The sequence below is a fragment of the Bos taurus genome, chromosome 21, assembly GCF_002263795.3.
Source record: "Bos taurus isolate L1 Dominette 01449 registration number 42190680 breed Hereford chromosome 21, ARS-UCD2.0, whole genome shotgun sequence".
In the NCBI taxonomy this organism is placed as follows: Eukaryota; Metazoa; Chordata; class Mammalia; order Artiodactyla; family Bovidae; genus Bos; species Bos taurus.
Genome location: NC_037348.1, coordinates 34,108,868 through 34,134,805, shown reverse-complemented (window position 1 = coordinate 34,134,805; position 25,938 = coordinate 34,108,868). Strand labels below are relative to the sequence as shown.

Here is a 25,938-nt window from a genome sequence, read left to right as displayed (position 1 = left end):
GAAAGGGTGTTTTTTTTTGTTTTTGTTTTTTCAAAGCAAAAGATGGTTGAAACTAGAGCTTGTTTGAATGCAGATGGAAGGATCCAACATTGCAAAAGGTTAAAGGGAGAACCCTGGGAATTAGGAAGGGAAATTTGAGCTCGCAAGGCAAGTTTGGTTTAAAAACTTATCATACAATATGTGACTTCCCAGGTGGCGCAGTGGTAAAGAATCCGCCTGCCCATGCAGGAGACACAGGAGATGCAGGTTCAATCCCTGGGTCAGGATGATCCCCTGGCATAGGAAATGGCCACCCACTGCAGTATTCTTGCCTGGAAAATTCCATGGACAGAGCAGCCTGGTGGGCCACAGGGCTGCAAAGAGTTGGACATGACTGAGAGTGCATAGCACGCATATTCTGAGCACAGTAAAAAAATAAAACATGATCATACAATAAAACTGACTGTATTTTTGTTATACAGTTCTATGGATTTTAACACGTTTAGACTCACGTAATTACCACCACAGTCAGGATACAGAAGGGTTCCATCACGCCCAAATCCTTCTTTTTGCTATCTCTTTATAGTCACTCTTCCATTCTTAAATCCGGGAGCCACTGACTTATTCTCTGTCACTATGTTTTTAATATTTTCAAGATTTTCATTCTGAGACCAGCTTCTTTCACTCAGCATAATGCCTTTATTGTTATGTTGTTGTAACACCAAGTTGTTGGGTATGTCAATACTTAATTCCTTTTTTAAAAAAAATCCTTCATTCCTTTTTATTGCTGAGTAGCATTCCATCGGGGTCAGCTTTGGACAAAATTTCTTGGTTAGTAATGATATCACTATTCTACCAGTTACTTGGGACAAAAACCTTGACATCATCCTTTACTCTCTTCCCTAACCTAGACATAATCCATTAGTAAGTCCTGTGGCTTCATTTTCAAAATGCACCTGAAATTTGACCCGTTCTTACCACCTCCACTGCTGCCATCATCTTCTGCCAGAACTGGCACTTCCACTCTTACTTCTCTACCCTCATTGTCTATTCTCCACATAATAGCTAGAATGAAACTTTAAGAGGCTTAAATGTGATCAAACAACTCTTCAGTGGTTTTAGTGGTAACAATCCAAAGTTGTCACCATGGCCTACAAAGTCCCACATGATTGGACCCCAGGCTACCTCTCTGATCTCATCTCCTACCACTCTCCCCACACTGACTCTGTATCAGCTAGAGCAATCTCCTTGCTATTTCTATAGCATGTCAAGCACCCTCCTGCCTCAGAGCATTTAAATTTGCTTCTCCTGTCTAGAACTTGCTTTCCCAAGATATCCACATGGCACAGCCCCATCAGATCAATTCCATTTTCTGCTTAAGTGTCCCTTATCAATGAATCTTTCTCTAACATCTAAAATAGTAGCCACCTGAGACCACTGTTTAACCCTTACCTTGCTTTGTTCTTCTTAGAATATATACATACACACATATATATTTGTTTTTCTGTCTCCTCACACTAGAAACATCCTTGAAAATTTTTGTTCATTGCTCAACAAGCACTTAGATGATGTCTCATCTGGCATATAGTTGTTCAATGAATATTTTTGATTGAGTAACTTATAGGAGGCAAGGACAGGATGGAAACACATGTAGATTTCTAGATTTGAGGGCATTCTATATTTTCTATTACTTAGACAGTAGGATAATCAGGGAAGCAGTACAGGAAGCACAGGATTAGAGATTTGCAGACAGTGGAGAGCAAGTTAACTAGAAAAATATGATGAGATTTCCATACACTGTTCAGAGCTCATTTAAGGTTGAAATGATTGTATTTAGGGATGCCAATCTGCTCAGCAGGACAACTTACTGTGACAAGATACAGGCATACAGAAGCATGTTAATCCATCAACGGTGGAGGACTTGTTTGGGGAAAAGAGGAGTGTTGGGGCAGGCTTAAGAGTAAGAGGGGGACTGTAACGATGTAACATTGAATTTAAGATGGATAAGGAGGGAACTGAAAAGTGGGACTTAAGTAGAAGCTTTCATCAGATTGGAGGTTCTGATAAAGCGAAAAAGACAGTTATGGTGACGTTCTTGAGCAGTCAAGCTCAAGGTTATCAGGCTGTGGTTGGATAGAGGTATGTTCGAATTACTGATTCCCAACAGGACAGTTTCTGGTGACAAGATCCAGGTTTTTTGACTGGGATTGGGAGGCTGAGAAAAGGGATGAAGCCTGCAAGTTAAATGAATTGTCAGTGATTCTGAATTTATCAAGATGCTAGATGGTTAGAGAAAGTAAGAAAAGGAGCTGGATCCACATATTAACAGATCATCTTCACAGAGGTGGTTAAATGGGTGCCAAAGTCTTACGAGTAAGCGTCACAGAAGCAAGGGTTTTTACAAGAGGTGACAGTATTTGGCACATTGCCCCCACTTCTGGAACCTGGGAAGTGAGAATACTAACCCATGTGAGAGAGTTCCAGGGGATGCTGAATCCTCAGATGACACAGAAAAGCTAATCTGGAAGCGGGAATTTCAGAGGAAAACGGTTTGTAGGCAGGAGGCTGGGGAGGGGACCGCAACAGCAGAAAGCCCTGACACTTCTTGTCCTTTATTTACCTTCCTCCCAACCTACCGCTGGCCCGCGTTACACCAGCCCTCACGCTAGAAAACTCGCAGAAAAAGGAGCAAGCGGACCGGCTTTTTTCAACTCCCCGCGGAAGTACTCTCACCGGAACTCCTCCGTGTTTGCGCTTTCCCATTGGCGGAAGCTTCTGCCAGCTTCCAGTAGCTTCCGCCCACGACTCGGTTGGGCGGAGCTTTCCCTGGAAGTCACTTCCGCTAACCCCGCCCCTCGTTCCCTTTTTGGCCACTTCCGGCACCAGGCCCCGCCCGTTCCTTGTGGCCCCGCCCCCTTCCCGCCCCGGGCCGGCAACCCGGCCCTGCGGCGCCGCTTCCGGTGCGGGCCCCGCCCCGGCTGTGGCCCCCGGCTGCGGAGAACTCCGAAACGCAGCTGCCGCGCCGGGGCCTGAGTGACCGCCTCCTGTGCTGCCGGCGGACCCGGAGCGCCCCGCACAGGTAAGCCGCGCGGGGTCCGTCTCTCTCAGCCTCGGCTGAAGCGGGTGCTGTGGCAGGTGGAGGGGACGGAGGAGTCGAAGGGAAGGCAGGTGTGTAGCGGCAGACGTGAAGGCGCGGGCCGGCGGAGCACTGGGGGCCGCGGAGGAAAAGTGAGAGCGCTGGGAGGAGCCCAGAAGCGCCCTCGCCCATTAGGGTGATTTGAGATAAAGGGATGGGAAGAGTGAGGGGCCCCTGGGAACGGAGAGAGCAAAGATAAGGTGGCGTTGGGACGATCTAAGAAGAGCCAGCGGATTGGCTTGGGGGTGGAGGGGGGCTTGGTAGAGGTAAAAAGGGATAGAGTTGGGTTGGGGGGATGTAAAGAATGGCGGGGTGATGGATGTATGGGGTAAAAGGGGGCTGGCTGGCAGAGGGATCTGGCAGCGAAGGTAGAAGGAATGGTGGGCGAGGCGGGCTTCAAAGCTGCAAGGAGTCCGTTGCGCCCGTCTTGCAGGTCCGGGAACTTTAGGGGAAATGGGGGAGGGGGCCGTGTGAAGGGATGGAGTGGTTTAGATTTTTGAGACCTAAGTTTTCTAAAAGTAGGCAGGTGGTTGTTTGGATCTACTAGCTGTTTAGGGTCAGGGGGAAGATGGGCTCTTTGGGGGAGGGTGTGCGCATCGAGTTGTAGAACTGAGTCATCTCAGTCTTCCTAAAGAGGCTGTGAGATACCACCCCCCACCCCTCCCCGCTGAGGACAGCATACAGAGAAGATGGTGCCACAAGAGGAGAAACAGTTGTTCGATGACTGGCAGGACTTGTTTGAAAAATTATCCCGCTTGTGATCGATTGATGTTATAATGCTATAAGGAGAATGAAAATGACCACCGAATTCTTTGCTTTTCCTTATTCTTTTGTTTACTTTTCTTTGATGCAGATTGTTTTTATTTTAAATGAACACTTTTGGCAACTGGATTTAACGTGGGTGTAAACCTTTTCATGCTTTGGTACGCTATAAAAAGGGCTATAGCAGAATGAAAGTATTGCTGCAGGCATAACTCACACTTTCTAAAGTGCGAAGAGAGGAAGTAGAGGCAGTAAGAGGCAAATTGGAATTTGAATTTTTCACAGAATGCAAAAGACAAACGAAGTACTTCTAAGATTAAACAGAAAATGAAAATTTAAAAATTTATTTTTTTGCCTAGCTTGAAAAGTTGTACCTTTTCAATCTGTTAAAAAAAAAAAACAACATAAATCCAAGCAGTTGATTTTGCTAGGGGTGTGATTACTTCCCCGTGAGTTTTTGAAGACGTGAAGACATTTAGGTTTCTTTCTTTCTTTCTTTTTTTAAGTCTTTCTGCCCAATCCTTAAACAGTTGAACAGTGCATTTATCAAATTTATCAAGTCCCAACCTGTGCACTGCTGCTGCTGCTTTTATGTGATGATAGCACTGCACGCCATGTTGCAAGTCCTGTTCACCTAAAATTTGCCCGTGCATAGTAATCCATTCAGTTGCGAAGACTTGCTGAGGAAACATAACTCAAGTGAGGTTTGCTGGGGGTGGGGGCCTGAAAAGGAGGAAGGTAAAGAGGGGGGCTGGTTAAAGGAGGAGAGGGTGTGAAAGGGGTGTGTGTTTGGAGACTGATTGGTAAGAATGCTGATAAACCTGCCTCCAGAATACTTTTGGCCTGAAAGCCTTTCCTTTTTGTATTTGTCATAGAATGTCATAGAAGTGAATCAGAAAGAAAGGGGATGTGACGAGATTTTCTAGACTGTTTTTAAAAAAGCTTTAAAAAAAATTTAAAAATTTACAAAAGGAGCTTTGACTTGTTTAGACGATATTGATACCTGTTTCCAATTAATTAAAGCTTAAAAATCTCCAGAGGAATCCCCCCTCCCCCGTTTGTTTTTGAGTTGACGATTGCAATTTGAGAACTCTTGCCTCCTTTCGTGTTTCATTCTCTCATGTTGTTGAAATTGGATTCTTTTTGAGGCTATAATGTCCAGTTAGCATTGGCTCAGCCCACTCAAAAAGTAGGCTGGCCATTTATTCTGGGAAATTTTAAAAGTTTAAACCCAAGGGGAGTTTGCTAGGTTCTGCTTTTCTATGAGAAAAATCTTTGTGTCTGCCTGATAACTCTGTCTTGCTTTGGTGGCAATATCTTTCTCTGATGGGCCTGGGAACATAAGCAATAGTCTCTTTCTTGTAGGCAGGCCCTTCTTTCCCTTTTTTATTGTGGTTTTCTTATTCACAACCTCTGTACAGTGCAAACCCAGTTGCTTTTTCAGTAATAAACAGATTAGTGTTTGATAATGTTGAGGAAGAGAGATCAGAACACAGATGTTTGCAGACTTCATGTCATCTAGGTTTACTTTGTTTTAAACCTACCAGTTGTCCAGCACTACTGGGATTCATCCCATATTTCTCCTCTTAAATCCTGTTCTCTTCCTCACACTTTTTCTTACTCACCTACCACCCCCCCACACCCGCCCCAAACTCCCACCACTCAGATTTACCGGCCCATGTTTAATGTTCAGAATTCATGTCCTTTACTGGAGCAAAGAAAACATCTTTTTTCCCCTAAGTTATTTATGTATTAATTTTTGGCTGCGCTGGGTCATCGTTGCTGCACTTTCTCTAGTTGCGGTGTGCGGGCCTCTCATTACGGTGGCTTCTCCTGTTGCAGAGCACTGGCTCTAGGGCACACGAGCATCAGCAGGTGTGGCACGTGGGCTCAGTAGTTGTGGCTCCCGGGTTCTAGAGCCACAGGCTCAGTAGTTGTGGCGCACAGGCTTAGTTTCTCTGAGGCATGTGGGATCTTCCCAGACCAGGGATCAAACCCAGGTCTCCCGCCTTGGCAGGCAGATTCTTTACCACTGTGCCACTAGGGAAGCCCAGAAAACCTTTTTATACCTGTTTTACATCTTTTTTTTTTTTCCCTTTCTTTCTCCTATGTGGTTTCTATTGATCACATAAAGGTTTGGACCCCGTGTGCCTGTCAGGCTGTGCCCAGGTTTGGAGCCATGCCAGTTTGTGGGTGAAACTCGAGGCAGTGATGGAGCCACTGCACCCTCAGCAGAAGCAGCCGCCGCCACCACAGCCACCCCACCTGGCTCCTCTGCAGATGGATGCCAGAGAGAAGCAGGGGCAGCAGATGAGAGAAACCCCGTTCTTGTACGCCCAGAAGCTGGTCACACAGCAGACTCACCTGTCTGCCACACCTGGGAGGCCTTCTGGCAGCCCTGCTCTGGGTCCCTCAGCCAGAGTTCCACCGGCCACTGCAGTGGCCCGAGTTTTTGAACGGAGCAAGGTGAACTCAGAGCCTGAGGAAGAGGAAGGAGGTTTGGAAGGTGAGGATGGGGATGATGAAGCAGAGGTGGCTGAGAAACAGACCCAGGCTGCTTCAAAATATTTTCATGTGCAGAAGGTGGCTCGCCAAGACCCCAGAGCAGCTCCCTTGCCTGGTCTGCTCCCAGCGCCAGGGCTCGCACCCCATGGACAGCAAGCTAAAGAAGACCGTACCAAAGATGCTTCGAAGACCTCCGCTTCAGTCTCCGCGGCAGGGCAGCCGGGCTGGAACCGTGATGAGCAGCTCAAGCAGGTCAGTCTTTCCTCTTGGGGGCTTATTTGTTCCCCCAAAAGGCTAGCCAGGGAGGGATACTGGACTGCCAGGGTCTGTGCCAGTCTGTGTCTTCTCAGCCTCCTTCAGTGACCAGCAGCCTAGACAGGGATAGACCTTGAGTTTTTCCCTCATAGTTGTTTTCTTGATTAGAGCAGTGAAATGTATAAGTTACTCCTAAAATAGATAGTTCCAAGTTTAATGGGAAGGATTGTCAATACAGTCTTTTGGCGGGTGGGGGGGAATTGAGGAAGAATGAGGTTGCAACAGTGTTATGAGGGATATCTAAAAATGAGATGTATGACTCCAATTTCAGTTTTTCTAGTAGTAGTATGATAAGAGAACTGTCTTGTCTAAGATAGAGTCTTAGCCCCAGGCTAACCCAGGATGGAGCTTTTTAAGGGCAATTTTGTTGTTTTGTTGCTAAATGTGGCTGATGGGAAGCTGTTGCATTGTGTATATTTTCCAGCAAAGAGCCTTGTAGACATGATTTCATCTCACCCTTATTATACCTCCTTTGAAACATGGAAGGGTAGACCTCACAATTTTCAATTTATTTATTTATTTTGCTGGGCTGCTCGGCTTGCAGGATCTTAGTTCCCCAACCAGGGATTGAACTCAGGCCAGACACTGAAAGCACTGAGTCCTAAGCACTGGACCACCAGGGAGGCTCTCACAATTCTCTTTTTAGCCAAGGCAAGCTTCAGTGATTCCTACACAAGGCAGAGCTTGAGAGTCATCTAGGGAGAGCTCCAGAATAGTTTTTAAAAATGTAGACTCCAGGGTCCTAATGAATTAATTCAGGAGGTGGAACCTAAGGAATCTGTGCTTTCTTCGCCTTCTGCTGCTGCTTGTCTTTCTGACTTGCCATGCTCCTTTTCTTCACCCAAAGAATGGGAGTGATGATCAGGTCTTCCAGGCCAGGTGACTTGGTGCTAAGGCAGGGAGTTCATAATAAAGCTGGTAATATTTGGGTACTCCCTGTAAGCACATAATACTTCTTTTTTTTCCCTGAAAAATACTTACTTATTTATTTATTTGGCTTTGCCGGCTCTTAGTTGAGGCATGTGGGGTCTGTAGTTGCAGCATGTGAACTCTTAGTTGCCGTATGCAGGATCTAATTGCCTGACCAGGGATGGAACCTGGGCCCTCTGCGTTGGGAGCTCAGAGTCTTGGCCCCTGGACCTCCAGGGAAGTGTGCAGCATACATACTTCTTGTGGTCCGATGATGCTGTTTAGAAATCAGTTGTGAAGAGCTATGGATTTACACAGAGCACCAAGAAGCCATATGAGAAAGGTCCTTTGTAGGCTGAAGAATCAGCATCTTTGTACCCAGGAGCCCTACCTATGCAGTTGGTCTGAGCTTTACAGTAGCAGTGTTGGCAGTAGATTCCAGAGCCAGCGAAGTGGGTTCAAATACCACCTCTTCCATCTATTACCCTTGTGATCTTTCAGTAGGGCTCTTAATTCCTTTGAGCCCTCTGTGAAATAAAAATACCAAGCGTACCTCCAAGGATGTTGTGAGGATTAACAGAGCTGGCTCACGGTGGTAGCAGTGCCCCAGGTGCTTTTTCATGCACGCAGTGCCATCCTCCGCTGCAGCTCCGCAGACATGCTCAGAAGCAGGGGAGACACCGAGAGGCGCAGAGGTTTCCCCTCTGATCACCAGGAAGGTGGTGGCAGAGCTCGGACTAGGATCAGAGAGTCCTAGCTTCCCCGACAGCAGCAGCCTGGCTGCCAGCCCAGACCCGCCTCCCGGCTGATTGCTTTGGTTTAGCAAAACATCTGTGACTTGCCGGCAGCCCCCGAACTGCTGTGTGGTTGGCAGAGTTCCATGCTGGCCGCTGAGTCAGCTCCTAGCAGGAGCCCGCCCTGACAGCACTGGGAAAGTTCAGGCCCGAGGCGGCTGGGCTGCCCCTGCCTTGGCAGCTGGCCAGCCTCTGCGTGTGTGCGGTCGTTCCTAGAAAGTGCAGCCTCGTGCGAGGAACAAGTGGAGCTCCAAGGCCTGTCTGTCTTCAGGAAGTGCAGCAGGTGTTGAGGTCAAGCCATGAGAGCCTTGAAAAAAGAAACTCTGCAGAAGTGGCATGTGGGTACACACACACGTGTGTGCCGTGGCCGACACCCAGCGCCAGTTCTCAACAGCATCAGCCCCGGGCCTGTGAAGCTCAGGGCTCAGGAGGCTGGCTGTTGGCTTCTGAAACCCTCTGAGTTCATTTTAAATTTCCGAGGCATACTCACTAATTATAGACTGCCTGACAGAGCGCTTGCCAGAATGTTTTTAAATGCCAGCGTGTGTGTGTTTAGTTGCTCGGTCATGTCCGACTCTTTGTGACCCCATGGACTGTAGCCCACCAGGCTCCTCTGTCCGTGGGGATTCTCCAGGCAAGAATACTGGAGTGGGTTGCCATGTCTTCCTCCAGAAGATCTTCCCAACCCAGGGATGGAACCCAGGTCTCCTGCATTGCAGGCAGATTCCTTACTGTCTGAGCCATGTAGCTGAGGCCTAATCTTTCACCCTAAATTTACCCTCCCCCTGAATTTGGAGATCAAGAGCTGGGTTAGGGGGTCACAGGGTAAGAATGACTTTAAACTTCGGATGTGCACGTTCTTTTCTCCTTTTGAGTTTAAGTTTTCAACATTGATTTGGTCTGTGCCTTCCCTTTGTCTAATCCTGCTTCTGAAAGTGGTAGTTAATGTGCTTGGGGATTTTAAAAACTTTTTAGTTGTGCTTTGGAAAGGGGACTAAAAAGATGATATTCCTAGGGAGAGCCTGTAAAAACTATTATAAACTAAGACTAGCTTTTTAAAAATTTATTATTATTATTCCAAGTCTTATTTCTTACCCATTTAACTTCTCGAGAGCAGAAAAAGATCTTATTAATGTGTGACAGTGTCCATTCTGTTCTTTCACACAACAGACTTTTACAGAAGCTTCTTGGGTCAGGCCCATACTCCGGGGGCTAAGGCCTCTGCTTCTCCCTTGAAGAGCCCTCCAGCTAGGTTTAGCAGAGGCAGTGTGGAAACCTCAAGGGGAATTGAGTCTTGGGTTGTAACAATTTTACTCTGTCCTGAGTCAGTTAAAGCCCAACTGCCCAATCTGAGCTCTGCTGCAGATATTTTAAGTTTTGTTTCAGGTATTCATATACCAAGATAAAGTTGATTTTGTCTGCAGCATAGCTAACATAGCTTGGTAAATCAACAGGAACACTCAGAAGTATTTTAGAAGATTTAAGGGTGCTGTGGGGGACTACAGCAAGCATCTGCCAACTACAAGCAAAATTTGAAAAGTTTAAGGGCTCCACAGATTATCTTTTGTTTCTGAAATCATTTTATAGCCTATAAAGTCAAAATTATTTGGTGTTTTCTCCTTGAAGAAACTTAGAAAATAATTCATTCTGTATTCATGGTGGAATCCATTTAGATCAGTGTTACTCAAATGGGGACTATCTCCTCACCCGCTCCTGCTCCCAGGGGATGTTTGACAATGCTGGGAGATACGTTTAGTTGTCGTGACCGGGGCAGGTGGAGTTGTACTGCTGGCACAGAGTGTGTAGCGGCCAGGGATACTGCCACACGTCCTGCAACGCCCAGGACAGCTCCCCACAACAAAGGATCACCTGGCCGCAAATGGCAGTAGCGCCAAGGTTGAGAAACCCTGCTCTAGATTGTGCCATTAGCGAGCGAACAGAGACGCTCTGCTTTCGTCAGACACTGCCCTGGTGCTTCCTTCGCATCTTGGCCTTGGTAACTGAAGTGTTTGGCAACCTGGAGTTTTCTTCACTTCTGTTTTCAGTATCCGTGTTGAGTTTGTATCTTCTCCCATCACCATGTGGGAGAAGAGACTGTCCATTACTTGGAAAAGGATTGGGACCCACAACTTTATGCTCTGTCAGTGCGTTCTTCCAGCCCAGTGTTTCAGGGTATCTAAGATGTCAGTGTTGACTTGTGAGAGAACTTGGTTGCCCTTCTAGATGTGAACCCCAAAAGGTCAAGGTACAAATCCTCGGCAACCTTGTTATGTATTAAGAGATGTGATTATTAAATCAGCATTGGTTTTGGAACCTAAAGATGTGGGTTTAGATCCTGTCTGCACCGCTTGCTATAGCGCTTGGGATGGATGCCCTGTCCTACCCATGCTTCCATCTTTCCCAGAGGATGATAATCCTCTCTTGCCATCCTCAGGGAACAATTTTAAAGATATTACAAAGGTGGAAGAAGAGAATATGAGTGTGAAAAATCTTCCTAAAATGTATGCCATGATGCAAAGGTTAGGTTGAATTGTCACTAGCACCTAAATGCTTTTTGAAGCTGTAACTTTTCAGTTTTTACTACCTTTATAGGGGTAAGATGTTGCATAAACGTTAGTGCTGTAAAACTATGACCAAACTCTAGTATTCTGGGGTTCTCTGAAGCATTTCAGGATTATGTGAGCTAAAGCCATTGCATGTTTGAAGATGCTTCTTTCCATGTTAAAATAGGGATATTTCTCCTTTAGGTAGAAGTAAGCTTTATGTTGAATTCCTATAAATACTTGGTTAGGGACTTAATGACTCATCCCTTCATGTCTGTCTCCCCTCCCATCCCTTCCCAATTTTCAGGACTTGTTCGATCAGTGAGCCGATTTCCCTGACTCTTTCAGTCTCCTTTAATCAATAAATCTGCCCAATTCAGTTGCTACCAGGGAAAGAGAAGTCACTGTTTATTTTTTAAATTTTTGTTTACTTCTCTTTTGGCTGCACAGGGTGGCTTGTAGAATCTTAGTTCCCCAACCAGGGGTCACACACAGGCCTCAAGAGTGAAAGCACAGAATCCTGACCACTGGACTGCCGGGGAATTCCAGAGAAGTCACTTTTTAAAAGCTCTCTCTTGGTTGCACATCTCCTTCCAGCATGTTGTGTAGTCCAGGCTGCCCTCCCACTTGCCATAACGAAGCTTCCAGAGGCTTGGTTTGCACGCCTTACCTCGTTTGTCACCTTCTACTCACTCCTCAACACACTTCAGTCTGGACTGTGTCTCTTGTGTGTATATCCCTGAAGCTCCTCTTGGTAAGGCTTCCCAGGGATCACCGTGTTACTAAGCCCTGCCTGCCCTCACCTCCTGTGATCTCTCTGCAGTATTCAATAGAGTTCAGTGGGCTCCTCTCCTTGAAACATTTTCTTTTTGCTTTCTGTAGCCCCATCCATTGGTTTATTTTCTGTGATCTCTTTCTCTTCTGTCTAAACCTCTAGAACTCCAAGTTCCCCAGGGCTTAGTTTTAAACCCTCTTCTCTATATGCTTCCCCTGGGCAATTTCTTTCACTTTCATGACTTTAAATACTACCCACAAGCCACTGAGTCCAATGTATATTGTTTGAGCCCGTGTTTCCATTCTCAGTTCAGTGGATGTTTTATTAGATGTTTTACTGGCACCTCAAGTTTAATGCATGTAACTCTTACTTTCTAACCTACTCCCCCACGATTATTTCCTCCTTTATTTTGCTTCACTGTAAAGGGCATTTCTACCCACTTCGTCATTCAGAAACCTTAGGCTGGCTGTCTTTGTATACCTCCTACTCTGTCGCTCTGTCTGGCGATGTCCATCACCAGGTCTTGTCAATTCTCTCATCTAGAATCCTGCCACTTGTTTCCTCCACCATCACCTGCTTAGTCCCAGCTACTTACTGCTGTAGCTATCAACAAGTTTCTGTGTCTTCCCTCCCCCAGTCTAATTCTCCACGTAGCAGCTAGAGTGATCTTCTAAAAACCAAATCAGATTATGTCACTCCTTTAATGCCCTTCAAGTTTTTTGGCAGTTGCTGTAATTGTAAAAGCCAGAACCTGCATAATCTGATCCTGCCTGCCTCTCCAGCCTTATTTTTGCCAATATCCTGACCTATCACTGTACTCCAGCCACCCTGGCCTTTGCATATGCTGGTTTTTCTGCCTAAAGTACTCCTACCCAGCCTTCTGTTTTCACCTTAAACATCACTTTCTCAGAGGCATTAGTGTGGGTCATGTTATACCTCGGAGATATGACAGATTTGTTTGTGAATATCACTATGCAATAAAGTCACGTGAATGTTTTGGTTTCCCCGTGCCTGTAAAAGCTGTGTTTACATTTTACTGTAGTCTGCTAAGTGTGCGGTAGCATTATGTCTAGAAAAACAGTGTACATACCTTAATTTTAAAATGCTTTGTTAATTAAAAAAAAATACCATTATCTGAGACTTCAGCCGACTGTAACCTTTTTCAATAGTAACATCAAAGATCACTGATCACAGATCACCATAACAAATATAACAGTGATGAAAAATTTTTTAATATTTTGAGAACTACCAAAATGTGACCCAGAAGACATGAAGTGAGCAGAGGCTGTTGGGAAATGGCACCACTAGATGTGTTCAATGCAGGGTTGTCACAGACCTTCAATTTAAAAAAAAAAAGCAGTATCAGCAAAGCACAGTGAAGCAGAGCGCAATAAAATGAGGCTTTCCTGTATTGGCTATAACTGAACATTGTGCTTTTATGTTTGTGTGGTTTATTTGTTTGGTATCTGATTCCTATACTCAGTGGTAAGCTCCAAGAGGATGGAGATGTGTTCTGCTTATCTCTTGTGTCCCAGCACCAGCAGAATAATAGCAGATATTATTATGCGCTGCATAAATATTTGTTTCTTCTTTGTTTTAATTTGCTCTTTTATTTTTTTATGTGAATGGCACCATTTCATTTCTTTAAAAAAAAAAAAACAACACTATTTTTTAGAGCAATTTAAGGCTCACAGCAAAATTGAGCGGAAAGTACAGTGCCTTTTCATACACTCCTGCGCCCACACATGCCCAGCGTGCACCAGAGTGCTGCGTTCGCTACAGTTGACGAACGAACAGTGACACGTCATTATCACCCAGAGTCCATCGTTTTACTCTAGGATTCACTCTTGTTACACATTCTGTGGGTTTTGACACACACGTGACATGAATCCACCATTATAGCAACATACAGAATAGTTTTGCTGCCCCCCAAATCCTCTGCTCCACCCATTCATACCAACCTTTTCAGATTGACTTCTTTCACTTAGTATTAATAGTGTGCATTTAAGTTTCCTCCATGTCTTTTCATGGCTTGTTAGCGCCTTTCTTTTTAGCACCAAATAACATTCCATTTTCTGGATGGCCGCAGTTGATCCATTCATCTGCTGAAGGACATCTTGGTTGCTTCTAAGTTTTGTCATGTATGAATAAGCTACCATAAACATCTGTGTATAGGTTTCTGGTAGATAGAAGTTTTGAACCCATTTATAGTAACAACAAGGGGCACGATTGTTGGATTGTGTTGGAAGAATGTGTTTACTTTCGTAAGACACTGCCAAACTGTCTTCCAAGGGTGGCTGTGCCCTTTTGCGCTCCTACCAGCGATGAATGAGAATTCCTGCTGCTTCACAGCCTCATCAGCATGTGTTAGTATCAACGTCGGGGATTGTTTTTTAATTGACGTTTTCATTGAGATGATTGTATATTCACACGCAGTTCTAAGAAATAATTTAGAGAGATCCTATACACTTTGTCCAGTTTCCCCAATGGTAACATTTCATAAAACTGTAGTATATGATGACAACCTGAATCTTGACATTGATGGGATCCACTGATCTTATTTAGATTGCCTAAATTTTACTTGTATTCTGTGTGTCTGTCCTGCTTTTTAACGCTGTTTCATTATGTGTTTAACACATTTTCTGAAATTCTTGTTACTTAACAAAAATGCATTTGAAGCTGCTGATTTCTCTCAGGGTCGCGCTTTTGCTGTATCCCACAGGTTTTGATGTGCGGTCAAGTTTTGATGTGCTTCCATTGGTTAGTACAAAATCTCGGTTGTGATTGCTTCTTTAACCTGTGGGTTTTTTCAAAGGTATTTTTTAGTTTATGAATATGTGAGTTTTATCTTTTAAAAAATATAATTTTATAACTTATAATTAAGCTCTAACCATTGGTGTCAGAGAACTGGTGTACTGTCAATTCATTATGATGTCCTCTGTGTTGACCTTATATGTTATCAGTTTTTATAAGTTATTCATGTGTGCTTGGGAAGATGTATACTGTCTATTTGATAGACATGGGGTTGTATATCTGTTGGATCAAGCTTTTTAATTGTGTTATTCATGTCTTTCTTATCCTTACTAAGTTGTGTTTGTGTGATCACTTTCAGAAACAGGTGAATTAAAATAATCCAGTGTGAGACTGGCTTTCTTTTGGTTAGTATCTTGAGACCACATGTAAAAGACTTAAAAATCTCTTGTCTTTTTTATTAGGTTAATTTAATCCATGTAGTTAGTGAAAGTGAAAGTCGCTTATGTCCCACTTTTTGGGACCCAGGCCAGAATATTGGAGTGGGTAGCTTTTCCCTTCTCTAGGGGATCTTCCCAACCCAGGGATCAAACCCAGGTCTCCTGCATTGCAGGTGGATTCTTTACCAACTGAGCTATCAGGGAAGCCATGTAGTTAGTTATTAGGACTGGTGATGCATATTTACCGATTTCTGCCTTCTAACTTTGAATTTCCAGTTTAACTATACTTTTACTTTGCTTCTTGTTTTTTCCGTCTTTTGTTCATTTGATTGAATTGTCTTTAATCAAATCTTTTTCTCTTTCATTGGCTTAGAAATTATGCATTTTTTTTTTTTTTTAATGTCAGCATTACTTCTTGCATGACATTCTTTCCCTTTGGCTGTCTTCTTCCCTTATGGCTCAGCTGGTAAAGAATCCGCCTGCAGTGCAGGAGACATGGGTTCAATCCCTGGGTTGAGAAGATCCCCTGGAGAAGGGAAAGGCTACCCACTCCAGTATTCTGTCCTGGAGAATTCCATGGGCTGTATAGTCAGTCCATGGGGTGGCAAAGAGTCGGAAACGACTGAGCAACTTTTACTTTCGTCCTTTCCTTGTTTAGTAACTCTATATACAGTAAACTCAGTCTTGGTACTGAAAAAAATTCTTTTAGATATATATCTTTCTTTATCTTGCCCCTAATCTTGTACCATTGTTCATAAATGTAGATTCTAGAGTGACCGTTATTTGCCTTAACACTTTGAGGATATGGTCCCATTTATCTCCTAATAACTATTTTTGCTATTGAGAAGTCTATTGTCAGTTTAATTGTCACCTTTGTGAATCTTTTTTCCCTCTTTTTTAGCTTAAAAAATTTTTCTGACTCTGCTGTTTTGCACTTGTATTATACTAGTGTTCTGGGTTTGAACATATTTTTATTTACCCCACCTGGGCCTTAATCTGCTCCTTCAACTTGGTGTTTCCTTCCCACCTTGGCTCCTATTTTTCCTTGACCACTATTCTACTAGAAGTATTTGAACCTTCTCTTTAGCCTTCCTAGTAGCTTTTCTTTATAACTGAGTCTCTTTATGTCTTTTTCCTGCATTCTAGAATATTTTCACATTCTGTTTTCCAGGGTCTGATTCTCTCTTCAGCTCTGTCTATACTACTTAACCAAAAAAGTAGTTATCTTAATATTGTGTTTTAGTTTCTATTCTCTTTTTTGGTTTAAAAAAACTGCCTCTTCTTACCATATGGTTTCTATTTCTTCCTTTAGCTCTTTGAACTTCTTTAACTTTTAAAAAAACTTTTTATTATGGGCTTGTTAAAACCTTTTTATTATGAGAATGTCATAGATACAAAAGAAGGAAATGGTAATGAACCACGTGTGTCCTTTGCCCAGCTTTCACCATTACCAGCATTCTGTCATCTTTCAGCATGCTTGTTTTAAAGATGCTTTTAGATTATTATTATTATCTCTAATTCTTGAAGTGCAAGTTCCCCTTATGTCACGCTCCCCTCTGATGGTTTATTTCCTCTTGCAGTGGTTTGTTTTTGTTTTTCAACGTAAGCCTATTTTGAGTTGGGATTAGTTTCCATGGGATTCCCATGTGTTTTGGATTATGGAAGCATTCTGAAGGGGAGTTTTGTTTTCTCCTCTGCTGGGGCCCTACAAATTTAGCTGGTTGCCATTGGTTTGGGGTGTGTGCATTTGGAGTCTGCATCTGTACCTCTACGTCTGTACGGTCCGTGGGATCACAGAGAGTCAGAGCTGACTGAGTAGCTTACACTCACTCTGTACCTGGTGAGAGCCTGAGTTTCCATTTTCTTATGAGCCCTCTTTTTCCATGCGGCCCCTCGCAGATGGCAAGGTTCCTTGCTTCTTCTGCAGGTTGGTGGGCAGTTTTTTAGGCTCCAGTTCATGGCGGGGGTGGGGCAATGGTATAGAAGTATAGTCCTTCCTGGCCTCTAGCTTTATGAATTTATCTCAGCTCTGGTTCCTGGCATGCAGGGGGCCTGTAGCCTGGACTTTTCTTTCTTAGGGGTGATTAAATCCCCAGTCCTCAGCCCTCTGCTTTTAAGAACTATATCTGGGTGCTTTCTCCCTTGAGTCCTTCAGCTTTGGCGCCTGCTCACTAGTCTCTGATTCCTCCCTTTTTGTTCATGACACAGTAGACTCCGCTTTCCTTCTTGGTTTCAAGCTTAGCTGTGTGTGTAAGGGGTGTGGAGTATTAAATTTTATCTAACATTTCTAGTGGGGTTTTCTTTGGAGACAAGAAGGTGGTAGAGTTGCTCTACATCAGACTCTTCTCACTCACGATTTTGTTTGCTGCTTTGGTTTTTCATTGGTTTTTGATCGCGTCAGCATTTGTGCCTCTCCTGTGCTGGGAGTTTGCCTTATTTCAGTGAGTTGTGTGAAGTAGGCCCTGGTGGTCGCCCCGTTTATGTGTTTGTTTTATTTTACAGGTGAGGAGAGAAGGGGGCAGAGTTGGGAAGCTGGGCTGTGAACACAGGTGGTCCAACTTCTGCCTCCATGCCTCTCCTCTCAATATTCTAGAGAGAGCAGGGCAAACATAATCTTTTCTAAGTTGTTTCATTAGCTAAAAGCAACTATTTTTTTCTGATTTTCCAAGTAATTCAGACACATTTTAGAAAATATGAAAATTTGTAAGGAAGGGACTTCCCTGGTAGTCCAGTGGCTAAAACTCCACACTCCCAACGCAGAGGGTTCTGGTTCAGTCCCAGGCTGGGAAACCAGATCCCACATGCCGCAGCTAAGACCCAGCACAGCCCAATAAATAAATATTTTTAAAAAACTTTGTATGGCAGAGGCCATCACAATATTGTAATTAATCCTCCAATTAAATAAGTAAATTTTTAAAAGTTTGTAAAGAAGAAAATATAATCAACCACATAACTTCAGTATAAATGTAAACTTTTTTTGTATTTTCTTTGTGTGCTTTTTTTAAAATGCCTATTATAGGCACTTTTTTGTTGTTGTTTTATTTTTGTGTTCAGCTTTTACTACCTAATAGCCCATGAGCAATATTTATAATTAAAATTTATTTTAAAGTGTTGTTTTAAAATAGTTTTATTTTTATAAAAGATATCACAAGTTATATTGACTCAAATAATTTTTAAGATACAGAAACACATAAAGTAAAAGTCAGCCTAACCTTCCACAGGTCATTGTTTGGTCTATACCTTTTCAGAGTATTTTCTCGTCACAAATACATTTACTTGTTTTTAGTAGATATAGAAGTTTTACAACTTAGTTTTTTACTCAGTATTATGACTATCTTTTCACACATGTTTATAAAGATCCATTTATTAGTGTTTTTATAATCATATCTCAGAATTGTTGAAGTAATGTTGAATAGATGCTCAGGAAAAATTGAAACAATATAGAAAAATACAGTAAAAATGCAGAGTAAAAATGTATAGTTTTTAAAAATAGAGTGTCTGGTTGCCTACCTTGCTCTCTCCCAACCGATCCTCCAATCCCACAGGAGGCCGCAGTTAGGAATGAATCAGCCTCTATGACTGTTCCCGTGTATTTACCTATTTAGTGTGTGACCACAGAATGTGTGAGAACATATGTGTTTAGTATAAAAGCAGACTGCGTTTGTAGGTGCTGTTTGACCCTTTGCCCTTCTGTCTGTATTGCTGTGGTAGGCTAGATGAAATATTCTAGAAGTTACAGTCTGCTTAATCTGCAGGTGTATGTATATGACTGTCTTTTCATATGTTTATTTGCCTTTTGTATTTGTTCTGTGACTTACCCTGCCTTTGCTCATTTTTCTTTTTTTTAACTGTGAAAAGCACAGGATTTACTCTAACACGTTTTTAAGTATATAGTTCATATTATTAGCTCTACGCACAGTGTTGTACAGCAGATCTTCAGAACTTTTCTATTTTGGATGGCAAAGTTACACCCATTAAGCTTCCCATTTCTTACCCTCCCACCCCCGCCCCAGGCCCTGGTAACCACCATTCTACTTTTTTCCTTTCTTTTCCTGAAATCTGTTTATTTGTTTGGCTGCGCCATGTCATAGTTGCAGCACGAGGGATCTTTAGTTGCGGCGTGTGAACTTTAGTTGTGGTATCTAGTTCCCTGACCAGGAATCAAACCTGGGCTCCCTGCATTGGGAGCACAGTCCTAACCACTGGCCCACCAAGGCGTTCCCCACCATTCTACTTTCTTCTTCACTGAGTTTACTTTAGATACTTCATACAAATGGAATCACACAGTACTTGTCCTTCTGTGAGTGGTTTATTTCACTTTATTTAGGCTTATTTACATTTTGGTTGAAATGATTTTTTTGTGTATGGTGTAAAATAAGAATCTATTTCTTGAATGTGGATATCCAGTTTTCCCAACACCATTTGTTGAAGGGACTGTCCTTTCCCCATTGTGTATTCTTGGCATCCTGTCAAAAATCAGTTGATCATATGTACATGGGTTTATTTCTGGGCTCTATATTCTCTTCTCTTGGTCTATATGTTTGTCTTTATGCTAGTATCATACTATTTTATTATTGTAGCTTTGTAATATGTTCTGTAATCAGGATGTCTGAGGCCTCAGCTTTGTTCGTCTTTCTCAGAATTGTTTTAGCTATTGGGGTCCTTTGTGGTTCCAAAGAATTTTAGAATTGTTTTTTCTTTTTCTGTTAATATATGCCCTTGGGATTTGGGTCAGGGTTGCATTAAATCTGTAGATCACTTTTGGGTAGCATGGAGATTCTACAATATTAAGTTCTTCCAGTTCATGAACACAGGATGTATTTCCATTTATCTGTATCTCCTTTGTTTTCATTCAGTAATGTTTTGTAGTTTTCAGTATACAAATCTTTAATCTCTTTAGTAAGATTCATTTTAGGTATTTTGTTCTGTTTGATGATTTGCAAAGAAATGAGATTGCTTTTCTTAATTTCTTTCTCAGGTTGTTTGTTGTTAATGTACAGAAACAGAACTGATTTTTGTATGTTGATTGGGTATCCTATAGAATTCATTTATTAGATCTAACAGTTTATGAGTGTGCTGTATGTGTGGCATCTTTAAAGGTTTCTATTGATTCATATAAGTGCGTGTCATCTGCCAGCAGAGGTAAGGTTATTTTTTTCCCTTCCAGTTTGGATGCCTGTTTACTTCTTTTTCTTGCCTAATTGTTCTAGTTAGGGCTTCCAGGACTATGATGAATAGAAGTGGTAAGAGTATGCATCATTGCCTTGTTCCTGATCTTAGAGGAAGAGCTTTTAGTTTTTCATCATTGAGTAGGATGTTAGCTAGAGACTTTTCATATATGGCCTTTAAAATGTTGAAACCATTCATTCTTTTCCTAGTTTGTTGAGTATTTTTATCATGGAACAGTGTTAAATTTTGTCAGTTTCTTTTTCTGCATCTCTTGAGATAATCTTGTGACGTTAATCCTTTGTTCAGTTAATGTGGTATGGCACATTGATTGATTTTTGAATGTTGAATCATCCTTGCATTCCAGGGATCAATCCTACTTGGTCATGCTGTATGATCCTTTTAATGTGCTCTCAAATGTGGTTTGCTATTAAGGATTTTACATTTATATTCATCGGATAGTTTTCTTGTAGTGGCTTTTTCTGGCTTTGGTATCAGGGTAGTACTGGCCTCATAAAATGAGTTTAGAAGTATTCCCTCCTCTTCAGTTTTTGGACAGAGTTTGGGAAGGATTGATGTTTTAATTCTCTAAATGTTTGGTAGAATTTACTTGTGAGGCTGTCCCTTCCAGGGCTTTTCTTTGTTGTGAGGTTTTTGATTACGATTCAGTCTCCTTACTAATTATAGGTCTCTTCAGATTTTCTCTTTCTTCATGATTTAGTCTGGGTGGGTGTAAGTTTCTGGGAACGTATCCATTTCTTCCAGATTATCCAGTTTGCTTGCATATAATCATTCAGGGTAGGCTCTTATAATCCTTTTTATTTCTGTGGCATTGTTGTGATGTCTGCTGTTTCATTTCTGAATATGTCTTCTCTTTTTTTCTTAATTTAACTGAAAAGGTTTGTCAATTTTGTTTATCTCTAAAAAAACCTGTTAGTTTCGTTGATGTTTTTCTGTTCTCTGTTTTGTTTATTTCTGCCCTAATCTTTATTATTTCCTTCCTTCTGCTAACTTTGGGCTTAGTTTGTTCCTTTTCTGGCTCCTTGAAGTATAGTTAGGTTATTTGACATCTCTCTTACTTTTTAATGTAGATGTTTGTTACAACTGTAAGCTTCTCTCCTAGTGCTGCTTTTGCTGCATTCCACGAGTTTTGGTGTGCTGTATTATGTTGCCTTTACTTGTTTTTTTCTATTCTGTTATCTTTTCTTACTGATCTGTAGTAGCTCTTGTGCACATAGATCCTGGTCTTTGTGTTTCAAGTGTTTTTCTCAGTTGTTGGCTTTTCAGCTTAATTATAGTTCTTTCACCTGGTACTTTAAATTTTTGATGTTGCTAAACCTAATTGACTTTTCCCTTTATGATTTCTGTTATACGTAAAAAGGCCCTCCCATCTCCCAAGATTATAAAATATATATATGTTGTTATTTTATGGTTGTATTTTTATATGTGTATCTTAACTCCATCTAGAATTAGTGGGAAGGATGTGAAGTAGGGATTGAACTCTTTTAAAAAGCTGTGTTAAATGGCTGCACAGTGTTCTGTCACATGGAGAGGGCTTTCACGTGTTCCCTGTTCCCTTACTGTCACACTGTTAGGCTTCTGCCATTTTTTCTTATTATAAATAAAGATGTACTGTATTTCTAGTTGCTGCTTTTGGGTAGATTCATAGAACAGAACTACACGGTCAGGAGGAGACTAAGCAGGCAAGGCAGTTACCAGCAGGTACTTGAAGGTGCACAGCCGCGTTAGTTTCTCAGCCGCACTCTTGGATCACTCGGCAGCCTTCTTCAAGTCACTTCCTCGTGTCTTCCTTGTGCCTCGGTTTTCTCATGTGAAAAATAAGGGTTGTAATAGTACCTTCCTCAGAGCATGGTGCTGAGGTTTAAATGTTTAATGCACATAAAACACTGGAATAGGGCTGGGTTAGCAGTTATTATTACTTGTTATTGCTGCTGCTGTTTTTATTGACATAGGCATTTTAAGGCAAGTGACTTTCAGAAAAGGTGCTGGTGTTTTAATATTTTCCCCTGGGAATCTAGGTGATCCCATTGGCCCAATCCCTTCTTATCACTGAGTGTTACCATTTTTTAAAGCTTTTCTAATTGAATGTATGAACAAACTTCTTTTTGGCTGGCCTGGGAAGGGGAGGAGGGTGGGACTACAGTCTCTTCTGTTATCTTCCTGAACTTTAAATTGTTTTCTCTAAGAAATGGCTTATATTGCCTTTTAGTTCCCTTTTATGGAGTTGTCCTTTAAAACTGGAAGTTCACCTGCTTTTCAGTGTGTGATTCCCCGCCCCCCCAAATTCATCACTTAGCCCATAGCGACTCTCCGAACGTCATTCCTTTGGCTTCTTTTTCAGGTACTGATGTTCATTTGAGCCCCTTCTGTCTGCCAGGCCCTGTGCCAGGGGCACAGGCGCCTCAGAGGAGTAAGTTCCCGTCTCTGTATGAGAGAGATTCAGCCTGGGAGAGGTGGCAGGCAGCACAGGGGTGGCTGGCATCAGAGTCGCAATGTGTGTGCCACAGTGCCATCCACCTGTGGAGCGGGGGTGGGAGTGGGGTGGGCAAAGCCCTAGGAGAAGCTCTCAGATTGTCAGTGGGATTGATTTCTAAACATGATGCAACTCTTCTGCCTGAGGAAACTTGCTCTGTAGAATCCCAAACTTGAAGGAAAAGTTTTTTTTTTTTTTTTTTTACTTTATGAAATAATTCATCATAGCAGTTTAAAAAAAAATTGTTCTTTCTATACATTTAAAATATGTAGTTTGAAAAAAAATTGTGAAACCTTTCTGAAGCACTGACTTAGGGCAGGTTTCTTGACCTCTTCAGGTCTCAGGGCAGGTGTTCTCCCGCTCGGCTCTCCCGCTCTGGCTTCCTGAGCTCTGCCGTGTGAAGGGATGTCAGCAACCATTATGGACAGTCAGGTGGTTGGTAGCTAACGGCGTGAATAATCTGTGCTGCTGACTCAAATACTGCAGAGAAAAGGAGCTGGAACTTTCCTGTGGGGTGCTTAGACTTAGCCTTGTCGGGGCCACTTCACTCTTCGGTATAGATGTGTTTTCATCCCCAACAGTGTGTTGGAGTTTTCTTCCTCCTTTTTGTAGGAACACCCCATTTCTGGGCAGTCTTCTTGATTATGGCATGAAAGTGTGATTATATGCCTAGATGGAAAGGCAGGACTGCCACCCTCTCTCCCTTCCTCCACCCTTCCCCCTTTCTGCTGCTTAATCAGAAAAGGGTCCCTTGGCTCTTTTTCCAAGCCACCGAGTTTGAATTGACCTTTGTTGCCAGTAAGAACGTGGGGAAGCACTTTCTGGTTCCTGCTAAAGTTACCTGACAGCGGAAGGTGTGCATCTGATAATGATAACTCCAGTGCTTCCAAGGCCTGAGCCGTTGAGCTAAGAGCAGTGATCCTGATCTTATCAGTAGGGTTCTGGAGTCCAACAGTGTCGCTTCTAACAGTATCTGTTTTACTTCCTGGGGCTCCCCTCTCCTTTCAGGATTCTCCTGTAATCCAGCCCATTACCCCTTTGTGCATGTCTCATTACCTCTTGGGATCAGTTAAAACTGGTGGGAGACCAGAGGTGTTTTTTCTTTTCTTCTTGAGATCTGGGAACTGGACATTTAACATTACAGCATTATCCACTTGTCCAGTAGTAGACAGTCACAAGTGTTAGGGGTAATACCTACAGAGACACAGGCATAGCAAAGAAAAGGTAGTTCATGTGTTGCTTATTTTAAAAAAAGAACAGTACTAACAACAGCAGTATTCAGCTGGAATACTTTTGTTACACTTTATATTTCAAAGTTACCAGCTGATATCCTTGAGCTTGGGATCAGCCCTTTGAAGTCTACCCATGGAGCTGACTATGAGGTTCAAGGCCCAGGAATTTGCCCAGATCTGAAAGGTGGGTGGGATTCATTATCTATCAGATTATAGAGTAGACAGAAAGGAAACACATTACTGTTGTGTTGCTTTCAGAGAACACTCAAGAATCTCTGTAAAGCTGTAGTGTGTGTGATGGTGTTCTAAGGACAGGACAGCTTCTTAGAGGTTTCAGAATATGGGGAGCTCAAGTGAAGAGCTAGTAACTTAGCCTCTGTGCTTTAAACCTGAAGGAAAGGGTTAACTCTTGCCTTGGGGAAGAGTGAGGAATGGGGACTAAAATTGCTTTGGACATCTGAGCTGTGCTTTAATAAGATATTCCAGGTGGTCAAGGAGTAATCCTAAAATAGCCTAGATACTTAATTGCTTTTAAAGTCAGGCGCTTCTGTCTCTGGGGAGGCACAGCTCTAAGGAATGCAGTGCTGGCTCCTAAGGTCTTAGAGGCGTGGTCTGGTTGGTTTTTTTTTTTTCCTTCTTCTTCTTCCAGATCCCCAGTGAAAAAGCCCAAGGTACCTTTCTTGGGTCAGGAGACGCTGGTTAAATGTCTCTTCTCACTGGAAGTTTGGCAATAAGCCTTTGGCTCCTGCTGCTGCCAGCTGCTATAGCCTGGCTTCATCCAGGGCTGTGGGATTGTTCTCGTCACCTGTAACACACCCCCAGAGACAGTGGGCTGTTTTCATTAGTGCTCCAAGGCGTCCTGCTTGATCCCCTGCCCAGCATCGCTCCTTTTTCATTGGAACTGACTTTTCTCACGTTAAGATTCAGATTCATTCTTCTTGTCCTGTTTCATCCCCTCCGTCCAGATCTAGTTGATTCTCTGACTTGGCTGCTCTTAGGACAGTCATTTCTCCCCGGTTCTACTGCTCTGCCCACCCTCAACCCAGATTCTCAGTGTGGCCAGCCCCAGTGCTGGATTTTCCTCTCAAATCTTCACTGCTGTTTACAAAAGTAATGTATTGACCTTGTGAATCATTACCGAGAAACATTAAAAATACATTTTATTAAGTGAAGAGTCATATTGCTATCTTACCTGAAACACTAAATATTGTGATTGTATCAGTTCATTAGTCTATAATTTTAGTGCAGTCTGAATTTTCTTTGTTGTGGGTATGGGTGGGGAGGAGAAGCAAGTGTTGGGTCATGACAGATGATTCAGATGTTAATCTAGAGAAAATAAACAGTTTTTAAAATCATCTCTCTCTCTCACCATTAGATTCTAACATCCAATAAGTCAGAGGTTCTTATCTATCTTGTTCTCTTCCCCTTAGAAACTTTCACAGTATCTCGTATATCCTGGTGATCCAATGTTTGTATGTGAATGAATAAAATGAAAAAATTGAAAAAAAGTGAAAATCTCCCATAATTCCAGTCTAATTAGGTGCCTACAGACATTTGTATGTGTATATCATGCATTTTCCAACAAAAATGGATCATTAAAATCAGCTAAAGCACTGATGTAATCATCTGTTTTTCTGTTCAGAAAACATCCACGGCCTCCCCGCTCTTCACGTTTCAGAGCTTAAATTTCCTCCTGGTATTCAAGGCATCTCACAGCCTCTTTCCACCTTAACTATTCAGACTTGCATCCTCCCTGCCAAAACATGCCTGTTTATCCCCCACTCCACGCTCACTGAGGCTGTAAACCTCTCGGCCGTTCTTCCGGGCCAGCTTCATCCCCACCTCTGAGCACCTCCTTCCTCCCAGCTCCCTGGCACTTTGTGTTTTGGCCCTTTGGCTTGCTCTGCCTATTAAATGCTGTGTGTGTTCAGCTTGTTCTTCCAGCTTTGTGGTAGAACTCCAGTGTGGGAACCACTTTGGGGGAAGTAGTGATTCTCCTCAGCAGCCTGCACACTTCTCTTAAATGAGGCAGGTGCTCAGGAAAGCAGCGCTGAGTGAATGTCCTGGGCTCTTTGCTTCTCCTAGGGGCCCCATCTCACGTTGGATTCCACACCATGACACAGCAGACAGACAGTCC

At 42.8% G+C, this 25,938-nt stretch overlaps 1 protein-coding gene across 2 annotated transcripts in view; it reads left to right on the top strand.

The window, feature by feature from the left end:
* Positions 1-2,966: 2,966 nt before the first annotated feature.
* Positions 2,967-25,938, top strand: part of ARID3B (AT-rich interaction domain 3B) — a 48,165-nt gene continuing 25,193 nt past the window's right edge. Inside the window, exons 1-2 of one of the 2 annotated variants that reach the window (NM_001193048.2) lie at positions 2,967-3,058; positions 6,012-6,634. In NM_001193048.2, the coding sequence (NP_001179977.1) occupies positions 6,089-6,634 (546 nt within the window). In that variant the 5' untranslated portion in view covers positions 2,967-3,058; positions 6,012-6,088. The remainder of the gene's footprint in view (positions 3,059-6,011; positions 6,635-25,938) is intronic. The other variant, XM_005221966.5, reaches the window with a different exon arrangement.